This window comes from Panthera uncia, chromosome B1 (assembly GCF_023721935.1).
Source record: "Panthera uncia isolate 11264 chromosome B1, Puncia_PCG_1.0, whole genome shotgun sequence".
NCBI lineage: Eukaryota > Metazoa > Chordata > Mammalia > Carnivora > Felidae > Panthera > Panthera uncia.
The window spans coordinates 54856868-54880836 of record NC_064811.1 but is presented as its reverse complement, the minus strand read 5'-3'; the positions used below and the strand labels follow the sequence as shown (position 1 = coordinate 54880836).

Here is a 23969-nt window from a genome sequence, read left to right as displayed (position 1 = left end):
CATGTTGCTGTCCATTTCTCCCAGCACCATTTGCTGGAGACTGTCTTTTTCCGTTGGATACTCTTTCCTCCTTTGTCAAAGATTAGTTGGCCATACATTTGTGGGTCCAGTTCTGCGTTCTCTATTTTATTCCATTGGTCTTTGTGTCTGTTTTTGTGCCTATACCAATCTGTCTTGATGATTACAGCTTTGTAGTAGAGACTAAAGTCTGGGATTGTGATGCCTCTCACTTTTTTTTTTTTCAACATTACTCAGGCTACTCAGGGTCTTTTGTGGTTCCATACAAATTTTAGGATTGTTTGTTCTAGCTTTGAGAAGAATGCTGGTGCAAATTTGATTGGGATTGCATTGAATGTGTAGATTGGTTTGGGTAGTATTGACATTTTAACAACATTTATTCTTCCAATCCATGAGCATGGAATGTTTTTCCATTTCTTTGTATCTTCTCAATTTCCTTGATAAGTTTTCTATAGTTTTCAGCATACAGATCTTTTACATCCTTGGTTAGGTTTATTCCTAAGTATTTTATGGTTCTTGATGCAATTGTAAATGAGATCAATTTCTTGATTTCTCTTTCTGTTGCTTCATTATTGGTGTTTACAAATGCAACCAACTTTTGTACCTTGATTTTGTACCATACAACTTTGCTGAATTCATGTATCAGTTCTAGCAGCCTTTTGGTGGAGCCTTTTAGGTTTTCGATATAGAGTATTATGTCATCTGTGAAAAGTGAAAGTTTGACTTCTACTTTGCCTATTTGGATGCCTTTTATTTCATTTTGTTGTCTGATTGCTGAAGCTAGGACTTCCAACACTATGTTAAACAACAGTGGTGAGGGTGTACATTCCTATCGTGTTCCTGATGCCAGGGGGAAAGCTCTCAGTTTTTCCCCATTGAGGATGATATTAGCTATGGGCTTTTCATATATGGCTTTCATGATGTTAAGGTATGTTCCTTCTATCCTGACTTTCTTGAGGGCTTTTATCAAGAAAGGATGCTGTATTTTATCCAGTGCTTTTTCTGCAACTATTGATAGGATCATATGGTTCTTATCCTTTCTTCTATTAATATGATGTATCACATTGATTGATTTGCGAATATTGAACCAGCCCTGCAGCCCAGGAATGAATCCCAAATGATCATAGTGAATAATTCTTTTAATATACTGTTGAATTAGATTTTCTAGTATCTGGTTGAGAATTTTTCCATCCGTATTCATCACGGATATTGGCCTGTAATTCTCTTTTTTAGTGATGTCTCTGTTGCTCTAGAAATCAAGGTAATGTTGGCTTCATAGAATGAGTCTGGAAACTTTCTTTCCATTTCTATTTCTTGGAACAGCTTGAGAAGGGTAGGTATTAACTCTCCTTTAAATGTCTGGTAGAATTTCCCTGGGAAGCCATCTGGTCCTGGACTCTTATTTGTTGGGAGATTTTTGATAGCTGATTCAATTTCTTCACTGGTTATGGGTCTGTTCAAATTTCCTGTTTCTTCCCATTTGAGTTTTGGTAGCATGTGGATGTCTAGGAATTTATCCATTTCTTCCAGGTTGTCCAGTTTGTTGGCATATAATTCTTCATAGTATCCTCTAATAATTGTTTGTATTTCTGTGGTGTTGGTTGTGATCTGTCCTCTTTCATTTGTGATTTTATCTATTTGGGTCCTCTCTCTTTTCTTTTTGAGAAGTCTGGCTAGGGGTTAATCAATTTTGTTTATTTATTTATTTTTTTCAAAAAAACCAGGACTTAGATTCATTAATCTGTTCTACTGGTTCTTTTGGATTCTATGTTGTTTATTTCTGCTCTAATCTTTATTATTTCTCTTCTTCTGCTTACTTTGGGGTTTCCTTGCTGTTCTGCTTCTAGTTCCTTTAGGTGTGCTGTTTTGTTTCGTACTTGGGATTTTTCTCATTTCTTGAGATAGGACTGGATTATAATGTATTTTCCTCTTAGGACTGCTTTTGCTGAATCCCAAAAGGTTTAGACCTCCATGTTTTCATTTTCATTTGCTTCCATGTCTTTTTTAATTTCTTCTTTAACTGCCTTGTTGACCCATTCTGCTTTTAGTCAGATATTCTATAACCTCCATGCATTTGGAGGCTTTGCAGTTTTTTTCATGTGGTTGATTTCAAGTTTCATGGCATTGTGATCTGAAAATATGCACGGTATGATGTCAATTATTTTATATTTATTGAGGGCTGTTTTGTGACCCCATTTGTGATCTATCTTGGAGAATGTTCCATTTGCACTTGAGAAGAATGTGTATTCTGCTGCTCTTGGATGAAAACTTCTGAATATATGTGTAAAATCCATGTAGTCCAGTGTATCATTCAAGGACATTGTTTCTTTTTTTAAATTTTTTTAAGTTTATTTATTTTGAGAGACAGAGAGAGTGGAAGAGGGGCAGAGAGAGAGGGAGAGAGAGAATCGCAGGCAGGCTCCTTGCTGTCAGCACAGAGCCCAACGTGGGGCTCAAACTCACGAACTGTGAGATCATGACCTGAGCCCAAGGCCATTGTTTCTTTACTGATTTTCTGCCTAGATGATCAATCTATTGTTGTAAGTGGAGTATTAAAGTCCCCTGCAATTATCATATTCTTATCAATAGGATTGTTTATGTTTGTGATTAATTGATGTATATATTTGGGTGTTATCAAGTTGGGGGCATAACCATTTATAATTGTTAGCTCTTCCTGATGGTAGACCCTGTAATTATGATATAATGCCCTTTTTCCTCTCTTGTTACAGCCTTTAGTTTAAAATCTCGTTTGTCTGACATAAGTATGGCTACTCTGGCTTTCTTTTGACTTCCAGTAGCATGATAGATGGTTCTCCATCCCCTCACTTTCAATCTGAAGGTGTCCTCAGGTCTAAAATGGGTCTCTTGTAGACAGCATAAAGATGGATTTTTTTAATCCATTCTGATACCCTATCTCTTTTGATTTGAGCATTTAGCCCATTTACATTCAACGTTATTATTGAAAGATATGGATTTAGTGTCGTTGTGTTATCTGAAGGTTTCATGCTTGTGGTGATGTCTCTGGTCCTTTGTAGCCTGTGCAGTGTTCCACTCACAGAGTCCCCCTTAGGATCTCTTGCAGGGTTGGTTTAGTGGTCATGAACTCCTTCAGTTTTTGTTTGTCTGGGAAAGTCTTTAATCTTAAGCCTTAAGATTCACTCTCTTAACAAGTTTCAAGTATACAACACAGTATTGTTAACTGTAGTTAGTTTGCTACATATTACTTCCCCATTATTTATTTTATAAGTAGAAGTTTGTACCTTTTGACCCCCCTTACTTATTTTACCCACTCTGTGCCTTCAGTAGCCACCAACTTTTCTCTGTATCCATAAGCTTGTTGTTTGTTGTTGTTATTTTCTACATACAAGTAAGATCATACAGTATTTGTCTTTCACTGTCTAATTTGTTTCACTTAGCATGATACCCTTAAGGTCCATCCATATTGCTGTGAACTCTTTGTTCTGTGATTTAACCTTCAGGCATGCTGAATGCTGAGGGACACACAACTTGGGAGATTGACCCACAGAGATATGAGAGAGACAACTGCAAAACATGCATGTGATGACCTCTAAGATAAGCTCACCCTCTGATGAGTCTGATTCACATGAACATGAACAAAGCCAGCCTAGAAAAGCTCTCTAGTCTAAAGCAGAATTGGGAGCAGAGTCAAAGTTAAATAGAAAGTTGTTTTAAGACTCTAAATCATTCAATAATGGAAAACTAATAAAAATACTTCTAGCTTTTAGGTACTCCATTTGTTAAATCCTGGAACTCTACTTTGCTCTCCCTACATATGCACTCTCTTTTTTTGCACTTCAGTATCTGATGATGTGCTATAAATGTTTACCAATTGGCTTTCTGTGGTGAAAAAAGAAAAAAAAACACTTTTGCATAGCATTTACCAATATCTGTGGTGTAAAACCTTCCACCTTGACTAGTTTCAAGCTATTTGTTATATAACGAGCAACTTGGCAAAACACATGGAAGATAACAATTAACTTTCATTAGCCTGCAATAACCAGGTCCAGATAATCTCTAGCGTATCCATTTATGACACCAGCATTGATCCATTCAGATGCCCAAAGTTCATGGACATAAGTCTTATTATGCTGAAAAATAGTCTTTGCTCCAACACATGCTACAGACTAATATCTGGGCCTATGGATATTGTACCCAGAGATTTCTTTATATAACAAACTATAAGCTTATACAAATTATGTGTTTAGTAAAGCAGAAGCTTCTCTCTTGGAGAAATCTGTTCCTCAAGAGAAATCTTGGGCAATAAATAAATGCCCTCCTCTGTAGATCATTTTTATAGCCACAGAACTCCCATCTCCACTTACATACATACATTTTTAAAATACATCATTTTTTACTCTTCAAGAAAATTGTCACTTTTTAAATATTTCTGAAAAGTTAAATGGATACAATAACTCTCTTTCCCAATGTTTTCCAAGATACTACTAAAAAGTTTACCTTCTAGGAAGGATCATGTTCCAGAAAAAATAATATACAATCTAACAATACTACAATAAAGAACTAGTTCAACAACTTACTAATCTAGTACACTGCCACAGGATACTTGAAATTTCAAAAAAAGTCTTTTATGCACTAGATACCTATATAAAAGAGAAGAAAAAAATGAAAAGTAACAATTGATTATTTCATGAAGTATTCTTAATTTCCTTTATTTAAAAATTAGTAATTACTTCTAGGGGCACTTGGGAGGCTTAGTTGGTTAAGCATCCAACTCTTGATTTCAGCTCAGGTCATGATCTCATGGTTCATGAGACTGAGCCTTATGTCAGGCTCCACGCTGAGTGTGGAGCCTGCTTGAGATTCTTTCTCTCCCTCTCTCTCTCCCTCCCCCACCCCGCACTTGTGCACTCTCTCTCAAAATAAACATTTTAATATATATAAAAACACAAATAAAAAATAGTAATTACTTTTAGAATTTAGTATTTTTGGATCAGGTCAACTGTTCTGCATGTTACAGGCCTTTTACTGCTTATATATTTCCCTAATAATGTAAATGTGCACTAAACTTGACATGTCAGACCATGTAGATACTATCAAAAATACAAACACAAAGACAATCACACTTTTTATTAACTTTTGACAATGGGCATCCAAGGAAATACTGGATCTCTGATGTATCACACTCTTCTAGCCCTCAAAGGTAATAGAAGCTCAATACCTGACCATGCTTTATATTTCATGAAGGTAACATTTCAAACGGAAGTTGGAAAAAATATTTTAATCCACATGTTAATTTAATGATGCTATAATAGAATAATGCCACTTAGAGATTAGGAAGGAATTTCCTCCAATTATGGGAAAATTTTTACTACACTTTAGTACGTGTGCCTCACTAAACTAACATACTTAATTCTTTTTAACTTTGTTGTATTATGCTATGTCTTCACTCTTGGAAACAATCCATGAAAGAAATAGTTTTTTTTTAATTTTTTTAACGTTTATTTATTTTTGAGACAGAGCATGAACAGGGGAGGGTCAGAGAGAGGGAGACGCAGAATCCGAAACAGGCTTCAGGCTCTGAGCTGTCAGCACAGAGCCAGACACGGGGCTCGAACTCACGGACTGCGAGATCATGACCTGAGCCAAAGTCGGCCACTTAAGCGACTGAGCCACCCAGGCGCCCCAAGAAATAGTTTTTAAGCTGGGTTTCATTAAAAACTTCTGCTCTGTGGAAGACAATGTCAAAAGAATGAGAATGCAAGCTATAGACTGGGAGAAAATATTTGCAAAGGACATGCCTGATAAAGAACAATTATAAGTATAAAAAGAATTCTTAAAACTCAACATTAAGAAAACATATAACCCAATGAAAATATGGTTCAAAGACATTAACAGACACCTTACCAAAGACATACAGATGGCAAATAAGCATAGGAAAAGATGCTCCACATCATTTGTCATTAGAGAAATTCAAATTAAAATGATAATTAGATACTACTACACACCTCGTAGAATGGCCAAAATCTGGAACACAAACTAGAGCCACATGCTGGTGAAGATGGGCAGGAACAGGAATCACTCTAGGTATTTACCCAAAGAATACAAAATACAAATTCAAAGGGATATTATGCCCCCTGATGTTTATAGCAGCATTATCTATAGTAGCCAAATAATGGAATATATATACTCAGCCATATACATATACAATGGAATATGACTCATCCATAAAAAAGAATGAAATCTTGCCATTTGTGATGACATGGATGGAGCTAACAAGCATAATGCTAAGCGAAATAGGTCAGTCAAGCACAAATATATGATTTCACTCACATGTGGAACTTAAGAAATAAAACAAATGACAAAGGGGAGAAAAAAGAGGAGGCAAACCAAGAAACAGACCCTTAACTATAGAGAACCAACTGGTGGTTACCAGAGGAGAGGTGAGTTGGGGAATGGGTGAAATAGGTAATGGGGATTAAGGAGTGCACTTGTTGTGGTGAGCACTGGCTGTTATATGGAAGTGTTGAGCCACTGAATTGTGCACCTGAAACTGATATTACACTGCATGTTAACCAACTAGAATTTAATAAAAACTTAAAATTAAAAAAAAATTTAAACTCAGGTTATATTTACTGCACCTTTTAAACTCTACACTGTGTATCCTTCTATGTATTTACTCCACATCTTTCTAAACTAAGCCAACTAAATAAAAAATCAACATTTAACTTTCATTTATTTCTCATACTAAGCATTGTATTTTTCTTGTCTGACAATTTTTGTTGATTTTATGATTATGTTAATAATACTTTTGTTCAAAATAATATTATGAATTCTGTCATATTTTGGAATGTGGAAGTGTCTCTGACCTATTTCTCAATATTGATGTCTAGGTGGTTAATCTGTGGATGGCATACTTTCTTTTGGCATTATCTTCAGTTTAGTATTAAAATATATAGTGATTTAACCCTCTGCTGAAGCATCTTCCTAAATATTTCTGTTAGTATTACAATTTTCACAACATACTAACAAAATATCATTAACTCCATTTTTATGGATAATGAAATAAAGGCTAAGATTTAGTAACTCTCATTCATAAACATCATTTTGTACAGTATATAAACAGAGTTCTCTTTATCCCCAAAGTCCACCCAACTAATTTCACTAAAGACCTTATATGAATCCCCATGGTTCTAGGATTAACGCAAACCTTACTTCTCTGCTTTTAGGAAAATAAACCAGTGGAAAAGCACCCCCGCCAAAAAAAAAATCATTTGGTATTGGTCATGTAACACTCATTTTCTTTTACAGAATAGGAAAATAACACTATATTCTTTCAAAAGGGAACAGTAAAGAAAGTTATATTAATGTTTGTCTATAACTGGGGAGTGAGGGATCCAATACAGAAAGCAGATACCAATTATTAATAGTGTTTAGGTAATATTGTTAGCTCTGACACATAGTCATGGATTCTTTAGTAAACACCACCATGTAGTAATTTTGCACATACGTATGTGTAATTGAAGTATAATGTAAATGTGTGTGTGTGTGTGTGTGTGTGTGTGTGCAAACAGCATGCACACTCACTATAGTAGCTGTTCCCCAGTGATTTCTCCAGGGGATTATAGGATTGCATTCATGGTTTTGTCCTAAGTAATTCCATGCCACTAACAAAATAAAATATTTGAGGTGTATAATTTTAATATGTCCTTGACAACTCAGCTATAATCAATGCCTTTAATCAGTTTAATTATTGAATATTTATATCATTTTATTTGCATTTCTCTTGGTGTTTACTTAGATGCTTATTTTGTAATTCCTTGTTTATAATATTTTCTACTTGGAGTGAGGGAGATCCATATTTGGAGTGACTTGTAGGAATTCAGAATTGAAATTGTAAATATAAAATCTGCATAACTGCAATGAAGCTTATAAAAAGTAGGAGATGATATAGTAAGGGTGTGAAAAATGATAGCTTATGGTCCTGGGGAAATGACAAATATAGCTTTGGCATAGTCAGCATAAGACTATAACCAGAAGGAGGTGGAAGAGGAGAACCATGGGGAGTAAAGACCACCCAGAGAACATTTGGGGAGAAAGAAATTTTGTACAGGTCTTGATGTATATGGTCCTACTCTAGCTGTCTCAGAAATAGAGAAAAAATACAGGAGAATGTATATGAGTAGATTGAGCTGTTACTATTGGTAAATCTTCTTTAAAACAAAGAGAAAGGTAAGACTCTACTAGGATAAAGTCTCATTAAAGTTCCAACTTATTAGGTTGGATTTGAGATAATTTCTTTTTATACGATCCTCAATATCTTTTTATGAATATAATTTATTGTCAAATTGGCTTACATACAACACCCCGTGCTCATCCCAACAAGTGCCCTCCTCAATGCCCATCACCCATTTTCCCCTCTTCCCCACCCCTGTCCACCCTCAGTTTGTTCTCTGTATTTAAGAGTTTCTTATGGTTCGCCTCCCTCCTCTGTTTGTGACTATTTTTTTTCTCCTTTCCTTCCCCCATGGTCTTCGGTTAAGTTTTTCAAGGTCCACATATGAGTGAAAATACATGATATCTGTCCTTCTCTGATGAATGGATAAAGAAGATAATCTTCAATATCTACTCAAAGTCACATTTAAGTCTGGGAAATAAATTAAAATAGTTTCCATGCTGTTTTTGGAATACTTGCTATAAATACACATTCAAGGTTAAGGGGTTTAGAGAAAACATTTTACAAAGAAATTGACATTGCAGTCATGAACTGCATTGTTTTAATAAATTATCCATTATGGTTTACTTCTTATTCTAATGACTTTCTGATTCCAAAATCATCAATATTATATATGTGTGTGTATCTATGTTCATAGTGATGTTCATATTGTTTTTTAAAGTTGAACATATCTATCTACATAAAGTATTATATCTTATATAATATTATATATAGAATACCATATGTAATATCATATCTAGTTAAACATGCATATGTGGGACTTAAAAAAAAATACATATGTATGACATCTTCTAATATATGTAAAATTATATATATTAAATATATAATTATAAATTTATAGAATTACATAATTAAAATATCTGTATATTTTATAATTTATAATAATTTACGTATATAAATTTAAATCTTGACTCTGTGCAAAACTATAACTTGGCAGTGGCTGTAGGTTTCTTTGAATTTCAATATGGCAGTCACATTCTTTTTAATTCTTAGGTATTTGATATATTTTTCTTATGGTTAGTGAGATTTTCCATTTAATATTAAATAGAAGTTGGTATTATAGGGCAGTCTCATATTTTATTTCATTTGATTACTATTATTTTTTAATTTACATATTTAAATTCATGTTAGTTAACATTCAGTGTAATCTTGGTTTCAATGATTCATCACTTACATATAACACCCAGTGTTCATCCCAAGAGCACTCCCTAATGCCCATCACCCATTTAGCCCATCTCCATCCATTTCCACTCCAGCAACCATCAGTTTGTTCTCTGTATTTAAGTCTTTTATGGTTTGCCTCCCTCTCTGTTTTTACCTTATTTTTCCTTCCCTTCCCCTATGTTCACCTGTTTTGTTTCTTAAATTCCACATATCAGTGAAATCATATGATGTCTGTCTTTCTCTGACTGATTTATTTTACTTAGCATATTACTGTAGTTCAATTCATGTTGTTGCAAATGGCAAGATTTCATTCTTTTTGATTGCCGTGTAATATTCCAGTGTGTGTGTGTGTGTGTGTGTGTGTGTGTGTGTGTATCCATCCCACATCTTTCTTATCCATTCATCAGTCAATGCACATTTGAATTTTTTCCATAATTTAGCTATTGTTGATAGAGCTGCTATTGGGGTGCATGTACCCCTTCAAATCAGCATTTTTGTATCCTTTGGATAAATACCTAGTAGTACATTTTGCTCATGTGTTGATAGAAATAGAAATACCTTTGTATTCATGAGTGATTATAGATTCTGAATATGTTTCTATTTCAATATTTTCCTATAAGATTGTACTGTTTTTTTGGTGGGGGGGGGGGAGATGAATGAAATGAATATTTCTTCCTCTTCCTTCCCACCAACCTTTGGAATAAAGATTTATTACCTCTAATTTTATTAGTGTATACCTGTAAAATCATATGGGGGTAGTATTCTCTCCATGCAAAGGAATTTGACTGCTGTCTCTGTTCTTTTAACAAATGAATCTATATGGCAAATATTTTACTCTGGTTGCAAAAAAATTTTTTACAGGTCTATAGACTAACAATTCTGAAACTATTTTATGTGTCTACTAAAACTGATCAAATAAGTAAGCATAAAGTGGTATTGGAGACAGGTTTCTCACTGTTGAAAGGACTTGGGAATAAACAGAGAAGGCTAGATATAGAAACAACTATAGATAGGGATTTATAACAGTATTAGGATGTGCAATTATATTTGCTTGTTTACTTTCTGATTAACATGTCGGTAGCAATGAACACATTTAGCATGCTCATCTTGATTTTTAAAGGCCATTCTCTACTAAAATGAAACAGTGTTCCTTGGAGACATGGTTGATTTTAAGGTTGAGGCAGTGAAAATAGTAACTAAGCCTGAAATATCTTATAGTAATAGAAAGTGAAAATTGCTTTAAAAGAATGGGGTCATATCAAAAGGAAATAGGAAACAATATATGGAAAAGTTTCCAAAATCTGGGACAACCTGAATAATAAAAATAAATAATGACAATAGCTGAGAGGCCCCTGGGGGGGTGGGGGGGGCGGGTCTCAGTTGGTTAAGCATCTGACTCCTGGTTCTGACTCACAGTTCCTGCGTTGGAGCCCTGCGTCGGGCTCTACCCTGACAGCACAGAATTGCTTGGGATTTTTCTCTCTCCCTCTCTCTCTGCCCTTCCCTGGCTTGCTCTCTCTCAAAAAATAAATTGAAAAAAATTTTAAATAATGATAATAGCTAGATAAAATATATAAAATAAATTTATATGCATTATACTGATATGCATAAATAAATTAATAAACAGGCAATTTCTTAAATGCCAATTAAAAATAGAAAGAATGATGGGGCGCCTGGGTGGCTCAGTGGGTTAAGAGTCCGACTTCGGCTCAGCGTCATGATCTCCTGGTTCATGCGTTGGAGTCCCGCACAGGCTTGGTGCTGGCAGCTCAGAGCCTGGAGCCTGTTTCAGATTCTGTGTCTCCCTCTCTCTCTATCTCTCCTCTCTTCACACACTATCTCTCTCTCCTTCAAAAATAAACATTAAAAAATTAAAAATAGAAAGAGTGAAAAAATTTTAATTATGTTTTTAATAATAACATTTTACATAAGCATAATAAAATGATCAAAACTAGGATTCTTATAAAATGTCAATTATCTTTCTAATTTTTTTCTTTCCAGTAAATAATGCAGGTTCCCCTCTTGCATTTATTTGTCCAGGGTCCTTACTTTTTTCCAACTTGTGATAGTTCACACAGTCTTTCTTTGCCTCTTCTTTATGAGGAGTATGAGGCATATATATATCCTTCAATTTGGGTTTTCTGATATATTCTCATGATTAGAGTGGGATTCTACATTTTCGGTAAGAATACTACAGAAGCAATTTGTGTCCTTCACAGTGTGGCATATCTGGAGGTACAAAATATAAATCGATTATCACTATTGATGATAATTTTTATAATTTATATAAGATAGTTTCTGCCAGGATTCTCCCTATGTAATTAATACATATCTTGTAGGGAGATACTGTAAAACCATGCAAATTATACTAACCATATGTTTTCACATATTTTTACAATCCTTTACAGTAAAATTCCAGTTAGTAACTACATAAGGAATCATGAAAATGGTAATTCACCATTAGGCCAACACAATAGTAATAGAGTAATAATTACTGCAGGGTATAAAGAAGTCTCAATACTTCACTTGTAACTTTTTTGTCTAAAATTATTATTAAAAAATTAAAAGAAACTGGAAGATATGTTTGAGAGAACTAAAATTTAGGGCTTAGTTTTGCAGTCTGGTTGCATGAAGAAGAGCCAGCTTTAAAGAGTAGAAAAGGAGTTGAGAGAGGAGACACCAAGTAGGTCAAACCAACGTTTGGATGCAGATATCTTAGTCTAATCTCCATGTCTCTTAACCATTCTATCCTATTTCCTATTCCATGTGTTTTTATTCAGAACTTAATTCTAAAGACTATCTTTAAGATTTCTCTTCTGGGTTATGTTTTATTTCTACAGGGGTATCTAATTTACTCTTTACTATATCTATTGAGTTTTAAATTTCATTTGTTGAATTTGTAATTTCTAGAAATTATTTTTGGTTCTTTAGTAATTTTTCACAATTATTCTTTTTTTTTTTTAATTTATTTATTTTGACAGAGAGTATTTTAGAGAGAGAGCACAGATGGGGGAGGGGTAGAGAGAGGGAGAGACAGAACCCCAAGCAGTGTCAGTGCCATCAGCAAAGAGCCGGATGGAGGTCTCAAACTCACAAACCATGAGATCACAACCAGAGCCCAGATCAAGAGTCTGATGCTTAAGCAATTGAATCACCCAGGTGTCCCGGCAATTATTCTTTTTAATCTCTTGCTCCTTATGCTTTTAGGCTTTGCTTTCATCATCTTAAACACTGAAAAAAATAATTATATACTTCATTTCGAATAATATTTCAAATCACTGTGTTAGTATTTATGGTCTCTGTTTCTGTTAATATTTATGGTCTCTGTTAATATTTATGGATCTCAGTCATGAAGCCTCCTTTCCTTATAAACAAATTCTAATTATGCAGGATTGGCTGCAGATTTGACGCTAGATTTATCTTTGCATCTTTTAAACAATTCTACTTTGGGTCTTCTTTTTAGTGCAACAGAAAAACTCTCAAGGGACTTGAAATTTCAGTATGTCCCTGTCAATTTATCTAATTGAATATAATTTTGTCACTGAATATAACATTGATATAACTATGTTACACTTCTTAGAACATAGATACATTAGTATTCTCTTTTACTTCCAAATGATACTTTTCAACCTGGTGGCTACCAAGCACTCTTAAAGACTTAGCTAAAGCATTATTGCATTATTCTCTTCTTCCAGGAAGCAACTTCCTTCATGGGCTTGCCTTCCTCTACTCGTTCTGACCATCTAAGATCCATCTCCATTATATTTGTAGAATAAGTATTGGTTCCAATGACATTTTCTGCAGTAATCTGTGAACTCATTTTGAACCTGAAGTGGTCTTTCTTGTTTATGCCCTGTGCATAATATAGAATCTGGCATACACTATGCGCTAAAAACTTGTCTTTTGGAGGTATGAAATATTAAAGGATTTGTAGAGGAACTGAAATTGGGTTAAAGTATAGATGGATGATTGCACACAACATCTACACTTCTAAATTGTACCCCTCCCTTGAGATTGTAGTGTTCACAGCCCAATTAATATTTCCACAGACATGTCCAATTATTAACTCACACACTGAAGGTCAAAAACCTTTCCGTAGCTACTACTTATCTAACATTTTGTGGTTTTGCTAGTCATTATCCATTACTCCGGTTGGTCAAACCACAAACTGAGCACTTCTCTGTTTTTTAAGACTCATTCTGTGATTTCCATTCACAAACCAATATCATATTTTCCCTGACACTCATCAAATCTTGTTTTCCTAATATTTACTTTTAGCCTGTTACAGATTGTTTTTTCCCTACCACTCAAATCCTATTTAGATTCTGGAAGAGTTTTATTATAGGACACATATGATCATTTTCTGTACATGATTTGAAAATCTGAGTAGACCTCTTTTGTGGAAACTGAAATTGATCCCAGAGTATAGCACTCAAGACTCTCCAAAGTGTTCTGTTTTAACTAGTATTTTCTTTGTCTGTACTGTTCTGTGTTAGCCTTGACTCTATGCTTACTGAACTGATAACTGCATACTTAAATGGCCATCATTTCCACATCATCATTCTTTTTCTCCTTGTCTTCCATTCACCTTCAGAACCCATCTTCTGTCATGTTTGCTACTGGGCTCAATGAAAGGCACCCACATCCTGAAGCTTTGTGAGATTTTTTTCCACATTGGAGTGATAGCATCTTCTGGAGCCTGGAAATATTGTACCTTAGTATAATATTTAGCATACTCTTCCTATTGTTATTGTGATGTGATGTGATGTGTGCATCTTGTCCACATACTATCATACAACCAAATTTATGTCAAGACCTACATTTTTGTTTTCCCAAATTTTCAATCATCATGTTCCATAAGATATACCATATTATTTACTAGACTTTCTTAAATGGGTTCTATTGTAATTAAAAAGTGTCCATTGAAAAGTATCATTTTTATTTTAATATATTTGAAATGAACTCCTAAAATGCTGCAGCCATTTCCTCCAGAATATTTAAATATTTCATGCATTCTCCTAACAAATATCCTATAGTACTGTGCCCGGTGCACGCTACTGACAAAGTTCTCTACATGGTGTCATTTCCTAACTCTAGAAATTAATTTTTAACTTGATCTGTATCTAAATTGCGTCTTCAGCTCTGTGCTCTGCAAACATTTAACCTCTGCAGAGCAGTGTCTGAGGGAACCGCTGTCATGGTTCCTAACAAATGGATTTCAGCAATTGTGCTGCTGCAGCTCTGCTACGCTGGCTGTGGACTCTGTGGGAAGGTCCTGGTGTGGCCCTGTGACATGAGCCACTGGCTCAACCTAAAGATCATACTGGAGGAACTCACAGAAAGGGGCCACGAGGTGACCGTGTTGGTGTCTCCACAGAGTTTCCTCATCGACTACAGCAAGCCTTCTGCAATGAACTTTGAGGTGGTCCCTGTGCCACAAAACAGAGAGACTGCTGAGAAAACGCTAAATGACTTTTTAGATATAGCTGCTAATGTTATGCCAACATTGTCACTCTGGCAGTCAACAATGAAACTGCAACAATTCCTTCTTCAAATAACTGGGCATTTAAAACTCCAGTGTGAGAGTATAGTCTACAACCAGTCAATGATGAAGAAACTCCAGGAAACCAACTACAATGTAATGGTCATAGACCCGGTGTTACCCTGTGGAGAGCTGATTGCTGAGTTGCTGGCAGTCCCTTTTGTGTATACAATAAGGAATTCCATGGGTTACACGCTGGAAAAATATTGTGGGAAACTTCCGGTTCCACTTTCCTATGTGCCTGTTGCCGTGGCGGCACTATCAGAGAGAATGACCTTTCTGGAAAGGGTAAAAAATTTAATGTTCTCCATTTTCTTTGACTTCTGGATCCAACAATATGATACTCAGCTTTGGGACCAGTTTTACAGTGATGCGTTAGGTAAGAGAGTGCTCCTCATTCTAAAGGAGTTAAGAAACTTAGGTGGTTTAAGAAAAGCCTAGGAAAATGAAAAGAGTGTATTTTTAAGTTTCACTTTCACATGAAACTTCATAAGTGATAGCAATGACTGTTATCAACAACCAATTGGGAGGGAGAGGCAAGAAAAGTCTTGGTTACCCTTTCTTTAAAGTCATCTAACCATTTTGTAAGAAATCTTGATACTTAAAGATTGTTATCAAAACAAAACAAAATATGAAACATACTAATAAATGTCAACCTAATGGAAGATGTATTTTTTGTCCAATATAGGGTATCACAAAAAAGTCTTGTACACTGAGTTTTTATAGTGGAAGAGATTTGACTTTTTATTGGTCAAAAAAGTGTAACATTTGTTGTAAGAATAATATAATCTCCTTGCCTTATTCCACTAATAAACTGAAAACTGAGCTATATTAACAATGGGATTAACTTTGCATGTAATTTATTTTGTCTGAATTGTGACCCACAAATTTTGAGAATCATGGATTATTACATTCAAAATTTATAGTATTCTCTGTGTTGAATCTGAGTCCCTGACATTCTTATCCCTTTCGTAAATTTCGGATGAAGCTTCAGTAAGTCTTAAGTGAACTGTTTCATCGTAGCTAGTCATACTGAAAAGTTTCCTAGGATACTTTGTACTTCTTCAGGGAGTACTACACAGAAACCTGAACAATGAAATGGAAAACTGTAAAAAATTATAGCTTTAGGTGTTGAAAGAAGCATGTTTTTTTTACTTCACTACTTACAAATATATTCCATCTATTTTTAATGGTTTGCATTTTTCTATCAGGAATGGTTTTGCTTTGTTATTTTTACACAGATAGCTCTCATTTGATTCCATCAATATTAACTAATTTAACTCTCTGATTGTATTAGTTTTGTAGGTCTGCCACAACTAAATACCACAGACTAAGTGGCAGAAACAACAGAAATTTGTCTTCTCATAGTTTGGATGCTAGAAGTCCATAACCAAGGTGTTGCCAGGCCAGTTTCTCTTCAGGCCTGTCTCCTAGCTTGTAATGTGACCACTTTTTTTGCTATGTTCTCTCATGGTATTTCCTCTGTGTATATATAATCCCAGTGTCTCCCCCTCTTCTTATAAGAAGACCAGTGATATTGGATTAAGGCCCACTCTTAGGACCTCACTTAAGCTTTATTATGTCTTTAAAGGACCTAACTCAAAATATAATCAGATTTCAACATATGATTGTTAGAGGAACACAAGTCAGTCCATAATGCTGACTTCCAGTAGATACCTTTTTTCACAAACGGATATTCAAAGGAAGCCACTTTAAAAATCCTAAGGTTTATACATGATTTAAATCTATACTATGTCAATTTCACAGTAAATAATTCAAGCACCAGAAACACTACCTGGGTGTAGGCAGTGTGTTGGGCTCTATAGATTTAAAGTAAATCAGACAGTATCTTGGCCTCAATTCTATTGTCAGGAAAAGAAATGCAAGATATAAAAAAATAAATATATTCTGAAAACTAAGGATGTTTTCCTAGTTCTAATCAATAAGTTTTTAGGACATTTGTCATATTATGCATAAATAGGGGAAAGTTGTAAGATTCTGTATGTATAAATTTTATGGATTAAATGTAGTCCTTAGGATCTATGGTAATTTTTCAACTCTATCATCTTTAACAGGTTTGTTTGTTTGTTTGATTGTGTACTTTTGTTGATTTTCATTCTCTCATTTTCTTTATCAGGAAATTCTGAATGCACCATGAATATGATTTAATTCTCAATCTCATAATAAAAGATAACTAATACAAATGGGTAAAAAATTCAAACGGAACAAAAATATATATAATGAATAACTGGCTTCATATTTCCTCTACATAAGTATTATTAACTATTCTTGTCATTACATCAAGATATTTTCTATGCATCATTAAGCATAAGTATTTATATATGTCTTTTTTTTCTTTTTTGCCAATAGGAGCAATTACTAAATATTCATTTTGCCTTTCTTTTTAACAAATATATATTTGACACAGAATATTTTAAAATCTACATTATTCTTTACATCGACTTAATTGTAGTGATGTCAATGGATCTAACAAATCATTAAACTATTCATTCAATATCTACTCTCCTAGCAACTATCAAGTATATAATACAATATTGTTAACTGTAGTGACTATGTTGAATAATAGATCCCCAGAACTTCCTCATCTTGTGGTTGGAATTTTGTACCTTTTGACCAACAATCCCCATTTGCCCCAGCCCCGAGCACTGTTAACCAGCATTCTACTCTCATTCCCGAGTTTGGTTTATGTTAAGTGAAATAAACCAGACAGAGAAAGACAAATACAATATAATTTCAGTTACCTGTGAGAAAAGCAAACAAACAAAATAACAAGCTCATAAACAGAACAGATTGGTCATTACCAAAGCAGGGGTGGGGGCTGGGTAAAATGGGTGAAGGGAGGCAAAAGGTACAAACTTGCGGTTATAAAATAAAAAGTCATGAAAATGTAATGTACAGCATGGCGACTATAGTTAATAATACTACATAGCATATTTGAAAGTTGTTGACAAAGTAGGTCTTAAAAGTTGTCATCAAAAGAAAAAAATTCTGTAACTACGTATGGTTATGGATGTAAACTAGATGTGTCGTGTTGACCATTTAGCAATATATGCAAATATGAAATCACCATATTGTACATTTGAAATTAATACAATGTATGTCAATTATACCTCAATATAAAAAAGGAAAAGAAAGATCTAAAATCAATAATCTAAATTTCCACCTTGGAAAACTAGCAAAAGAAGAGTAAATTAAATTCAAAGTAAGCAGAAGAAAATAAATAATAAGAATTAAAGCAGAAATCAATGAAACAGAAAACAGGAAATCAACAGAAAAAATCAAGGAAAAAAAATGTGATATGTTGAAAAGATCAATAAAATTGATCAGACTCTAGCCAACCTAAACAAAATAAAAAACTTAAAAGAAAGGATATCACTACGGATGCTATGGACATTAAAAAGGATAACAAGTGTACACTATGAATAATTATTTGCCCACAAATTCCATGAAAAACACAGTTCCTTGAAATACATAATTTGCCAAATCTCACACGAGGACAAGTAGACAATCTAAATAACCCTGTATCTAATAAATTGGGTTAATAATTACTCATCCAAGACAGAAAGCACCAGGCTGTTTGTTGGTGAATTTTACTAAATATTTATTTTTTTCTTAAATGTTTATTTATTTATTTTGATAGAGAGACAGAGAAAGAGGCAGAGAAAGAGGGAGAGAGAATTCCAAGCAGGCTCCATGCTCAGCATGGAGCCCAACATGGGGCTCAATCCCATGACCATGAGATCATGACCTGAGCCGAAACCAAGAGTCAGATGCTTAACTGACTGAGCCTCCCAGCTGCCCCCTCTACAAAATATTTAATAATGACATTATACTAATTTTCTATAATCACTTTTAGAGGATAGAAGCAGAGGGAATACTTCCTAAGTCATTCTATGGTGCCAGTATTGTCCAAATATCAAAAACAGACAAAAACATTACAGCAAAAGAAAACTATAGACCAATATTTCTCATAAACATAGATCCAAAATCCTTAACAAAATATTAGCAAAGTGAATCCAACAATGTATAAAAAAAATTATATACCATCATCAGGTAGGATTTACTCTAAGTATGCAAGACCAGTTGACCATTCAAAAATCAATTAATGTTACCCATCACAAGAGACTAAAAAAAAAAAAAAAAAAAAACAAACAAACAAACAAAAAACACAAGAGGATATCAATAGATGCAGAAAAATTATTTGTTAAAATCCAACCCCAATTCATGTTAAAAATTCTCAGTAAATTAGGCATAACAAGGACTTTCTTCAGTTTGATAAATAATATCCATAAAAAACATATAGCTAAAAAACAAAAACAAAAAAAGTTAAAAATAAAATCCTACAGCTAAAATCATCTTTAATGATGGAAAACTGAAAGCTTTTCTTCCAAGATCGTATACTAGGCAAGATGTCATCTCTCTCCATACCTCTTTAATGTAATACTGAAAGTTCTAGCTAAGGGACTAAGACAAGAAAAGGAAATAATAGAGAGGCCAGGAATAGACCCACACAAGAGAGTCAACTGATCTTTGACAAGGAAGCAAAAGTAGTACAATAGATAAAGATAGTCTTTTCAAGAAATGATGCTGGAACAACCGCATATCCACATGCAAAAAAAAAAAAAAAGCATGTAGGTACAGAACATACACCCTTCACAAAATTTAGCTATTAGTGAATCATAGATCTAAATGTAAAACCCAACACTATAAAACTTCTAGAAGATAACATAGGAAAAAACATAGATGATGTTGGGTATGTCAATGGCTTTTTATAAACAACACCAAAGACACAAAATAAAAATAATGAATAAGCTGGACTTCATCAAAATTAAAAAACTTCTGCTCTATAAAAGACAGTGTCAAGAGAATGAAAAGATAAGACGCTGATTGATAGAACATATTTGCAACAGGCATATCTGATAAAAGATTGTTATATATGTTTTTAAACTCTTAAAACTCAATAATAAGAAAACACATAACAATTAAAAATAGGACAAAGAGAGACACCTCATCAAAGAAGATATACAGTTGGCAAATAAGCATATATAAAGATGCTCCATATCATGTGCCATGAAAGAAATGCAAATTAAAATAATAAGATAGTACTCTACATCTATTAGAATGGTCAAAATGCAGAATAGTGACAAAGGCTAAATGCTGGCAAGTTGTGGAACAGGAACTCTCACATTCTGCGAGTGGGAATGCAAAATGGTACAGCCACTTTGGAAGACATTTTGGTGGTTTCTTACAAAGATAAACATATTCTGAATAACAGTGGTGACAGTGGACATCCCTGTCATATTCCTGAACTTAGGGGGAAAGCTCTCAGTTTTTCCCTATTGAGAATGATATTAGCAGTGGGTCTTTCATATATGGCTTTTATGATCTTGAGGTATGATCCTTCTATCCCTACTTTCCTGAAGGTTTTTATCAAGAAAGGATGCTGTAATTTGTCAGATGCTATCTCTGCATCTGTTGAGAGGATCATGTGGTTCTTGTCCTTTCTTTTACTGATGTGATGTATCACATTGATTGGTTTGTGGATATTGAACCAGCCCTGCATCACAGGCGTGAACCTCATTTGGTCCTGATAAATAATTCTTTTAAAGTATTGTTGGATCTGGTTGGCTAATATCTTGTTGAGAATTTTTGCATCCATGTTCATCAGAGAAATTGGTCTGTAGGTCTCCTTTTTACTGGAGTCTTTCTCTGATTTTGGAATCAAGGTAATGTTGGCTTCATAGAATGAGTCTGGAAGTTTTCCTTCCATTTCTGTTTTTTTTGGAACAACTTCAAAAGAATAGGTGTTAATTCTTCCTTCAATGTTTGGTAGAATTCCCCTGGAAAGCCATCCAGCCCTGGACTCCTGTTTTATGGGAGATTTTTGGTTACTAATTTGATTTTCTTCCTGGTTATGGGCCTGTTCAAATTTTCTATTTCTTCCTATTTGAGTTTTAGTAGTTTATATGTGTTTAGGAATTTGTCCATTTCTTCCATATTGCCCATCTTATTGGTATATGATTGCGCATAATATTCCCTTATTATTGTTGGTATTTCTGCAGTGTTGATTGTGATCTCTCCTCTTTCATTCTTGATTTTATTTATTTGGGTTGTTTCCTTTTTCTTTTTGATCAGACTGGCTAGGCATTTACCAATTTTGTTAATTCTTTCAAAGAATCAATTCCTGTTTCATTGATCTCTTCTACTGCTTTTTGTTTTTACTTTGTTTTTGCTTTTTCTTTCTTTCTTTCTTTTATTTATTTATTTTTTTATGATAGCATTGGTTTCTGCTCCAATCTTTTATTATTTCCCGTCTTCTGCCGGGTTGGGGTTTTGTTATTCTTTTTCCAGCTCTTTAAGGTGTAAAGTTAGGTTGTGTATCTGTGACCTTTCTTTCTTCTTTGGGAAGGCCTGGATTGCTATATACTGCCCTCTTATGACTGCCTTTGCTGTGTTCCAGAGGTTTTGGGCTGTGGTGTTATCATTTTCATTGGCTTCCATGTCCTTTTTAATTTCCTCTTTAACTTCTTGGTTAGCCCATTCCTTCTTTAGTAGGATGTTCTTTAGTCTCCAAGTATTTGTTGTCTTTCCAAATTTTTTCTTGTGGTTGATTTCGAGTTTCATAGTGTTGTAGTCTGAAAATATACATGGTACGATTTTGTATTTGTTGAGGGATGATTTCATCCCAGTTTATGATCTATTCTGGAGAATGTTCCATGTGCACTGGAGAAGAATGTGTATTCTGCTGCTTTAGGATGAAATGTTCTGAATATATCTGTTAAGTCCATCTGGTCCAGTGTGTCATTCAAAACCATTGTTTTCTTGTTGATTTTCTGCTTAGATGAACTTTCCATCTGTAAGTGGGTGTTGAAGTCCCCTACTATTATCGTATTATTGTCAATGTGTTTCTTTATGCTTGTGATTAGTTGATTTATATATTTGCATGTTTACACATGGGGGCACAAATGTTTAGAATTTTTAGGTATTCTGGGTGGATAGACCTCTTAACTATGATATAACACCCTCCTTCAACTCTTGTTACCATCTTAATTTTAAAACTTAGATTGATATAAGTATGGCAATTTCGGCTTTCTCTTGGCTACCATTAGCATGATAGATGGTTCTCCAACCCTTTACTTTCAATCTGGTCTTTAGGTCTCAAATGGATCTCTTGTAAACAACATATAGATGGATCTTGTTTTCTTATCCTTCTATTACCCTATGTCTTTTGATTGGAGCGTTTAGTCCATTGACATTTAGAGTCAGTACTGAAAGATATGAATTTATTGCCATTGTGTACCCTATAGAGTTGGAGTCACTGGTGGTGTTCTCTGGTGCTTTCTAGTCTTTGATGATTTGGGACTTTTTGTTTTGTTTTGTTTCATCATTTCTTCCTTCAGAGAGTCCCCCTTAAAATTTCTTGCAGGGCTGGTGTAGTGGTCACAAACTCCTTTAGTTTTTGTTTGGGAAACTCTTTATCTCTCCTTCTATTTTGAATGACAGCCTTGCTGGGTGAAGAATTCTTGGCTGCATTTTTTCAGATTCACCATGTTAAATATATCCTGCCACTCCCTTCTGGCCTGCCAAGTTTCTGTGGATAGGTCTGCAATGATACTGATCTGTCTTCCCTTGTAGATTAAGGACTTTTTTCCCTTGCTTCTTTCATGATTCTTTCCTTCTCTGTGTATTTTGTGAATTTCGCTATGATATGCCTTGTTGATGGTTGTTTTTTGTCTAATCTAATGGGAGTTCTCTGTGCTTCCTGGATTTGGATGCTGTGTCTTTCCCCAGGTTAGGAAAGTTTTCTACTATGATTTGCTCATATAAAACTTGTACCCCTTTTTTTCTCGGTTCACCTTCTGGGAACCCTATGATTCAGATGTTATTCCTTTTTTAATGAGGCAGCGAGTTCTCTAGATTTTATATCACACTCTTTTGCTTTAGTTTCCCTCTTTTTTTCTGGTTCATTTTTTTCCATAAGTTTGTCCCCTATACTGCTGATTCACTGTTCTGTTTTATCCATCCTTGCCACCATGGCATCCATTTGAGATCACAGCTCAGTTGTAACATTTTTTATTTTGTCCTGACTAAATTTTAACCCTTTTATCTCCCAGAAAGGGATTCTACACTTTTTTCAATCCGAGCTAGTATTCTAACTATGATTCTAAATTCTGGTTCAGACATCTTGTTCATATCTGTTTTGATTAAGTCCCTGGCTCTCATTTACTCCTATTCTTTCTTTTAGAGTGAATTCCTTTGCTTCATCATTTTGAAGGAAGAAAAAGAATAAAATAAATAAAAATTTAAAAATCAAATGAAGGATTCTAGATCCTAGGTGTGTTTTGGTCTTGTGGATGAAAGAAGCTTGGTAGAATAGAGAAAAAAGGGAAAGAAGAGAAAAGGAAAAAAAAAGAAAGAAAGAAAAGAAAAGGAAAGGAAAAAAGGTTGGAAAACGTATGAAAAATTTTAAATATATATATAATAAAATAGATTCAAATGAAATGAGGAAAGTAAAATGAAATAAAAAATTTAAAAATACAGTAGAAAACAATAAAGAAAAATGTTTTTTATAAAGCATAAAATAAAATTAACCCTTTCTCTTTCTGTATTCAAGAATAGGAAAGAAAAGAAAGGAAAGGAAAAGAAAAAGAAAAAGAAAAAAATTGAATAGATGGATCAGAGAAAAGAATAAATATTATTGAAATTACATCCAGTTTGCCCTAACAGTCAAACTATGAAGCACTTTATAGTCTATAAACTAGCAGGCAGAGAGACTGGTGGTGTTCCTCTAGAGCACAGTTGGAACAGTTGGACGGACTTGGTGTAACGGCTCTGTTCTCCACTAGATGGTACTGCTTAGCTTATTGGTGTGGATCCTTATGGCACATGTACACGTGTATGCACATGCATAGAAAAGGTAAAAATGGTATCACCTGGCTACATAGTCTCTGGCAACAGAACTCTGTAGTCTCTCCCACCGGCAATAAAACACCCCTCCTTTGTCTCTGGCTA

At 34.4% G+C, this 23969-nt stretch overlaps 1 protein-coding gene across 5 annotated transcripts in view; it reads left to right on the top strand.

Annotated features, from left to right (window-relative positions):
• Nucleotides 1–23969, top strand: part of LOC125922781 (UDP-glucuronosyltransferase 2A1) — a 61885-nt gene that overhangs the window by 23233 nt on the left and 14683 nt on the right. The window contains exon 1 of one of the 5 annotated variants that reach the window (XM_049630573.1): nt 14592–15315. The exons of the other annotated variants lie outside the window; for them this stretch is intronic. Within the exon in view, the coding sequence (XP_049486530.1) occupies nt 14592–15315 (724 nt within the window). Of the gene's footprint in view, nt 1–14591; nt 15316–23969 lie in introns of those variants that run through there. 5 annotated transcript variants of the gene reach the window in all.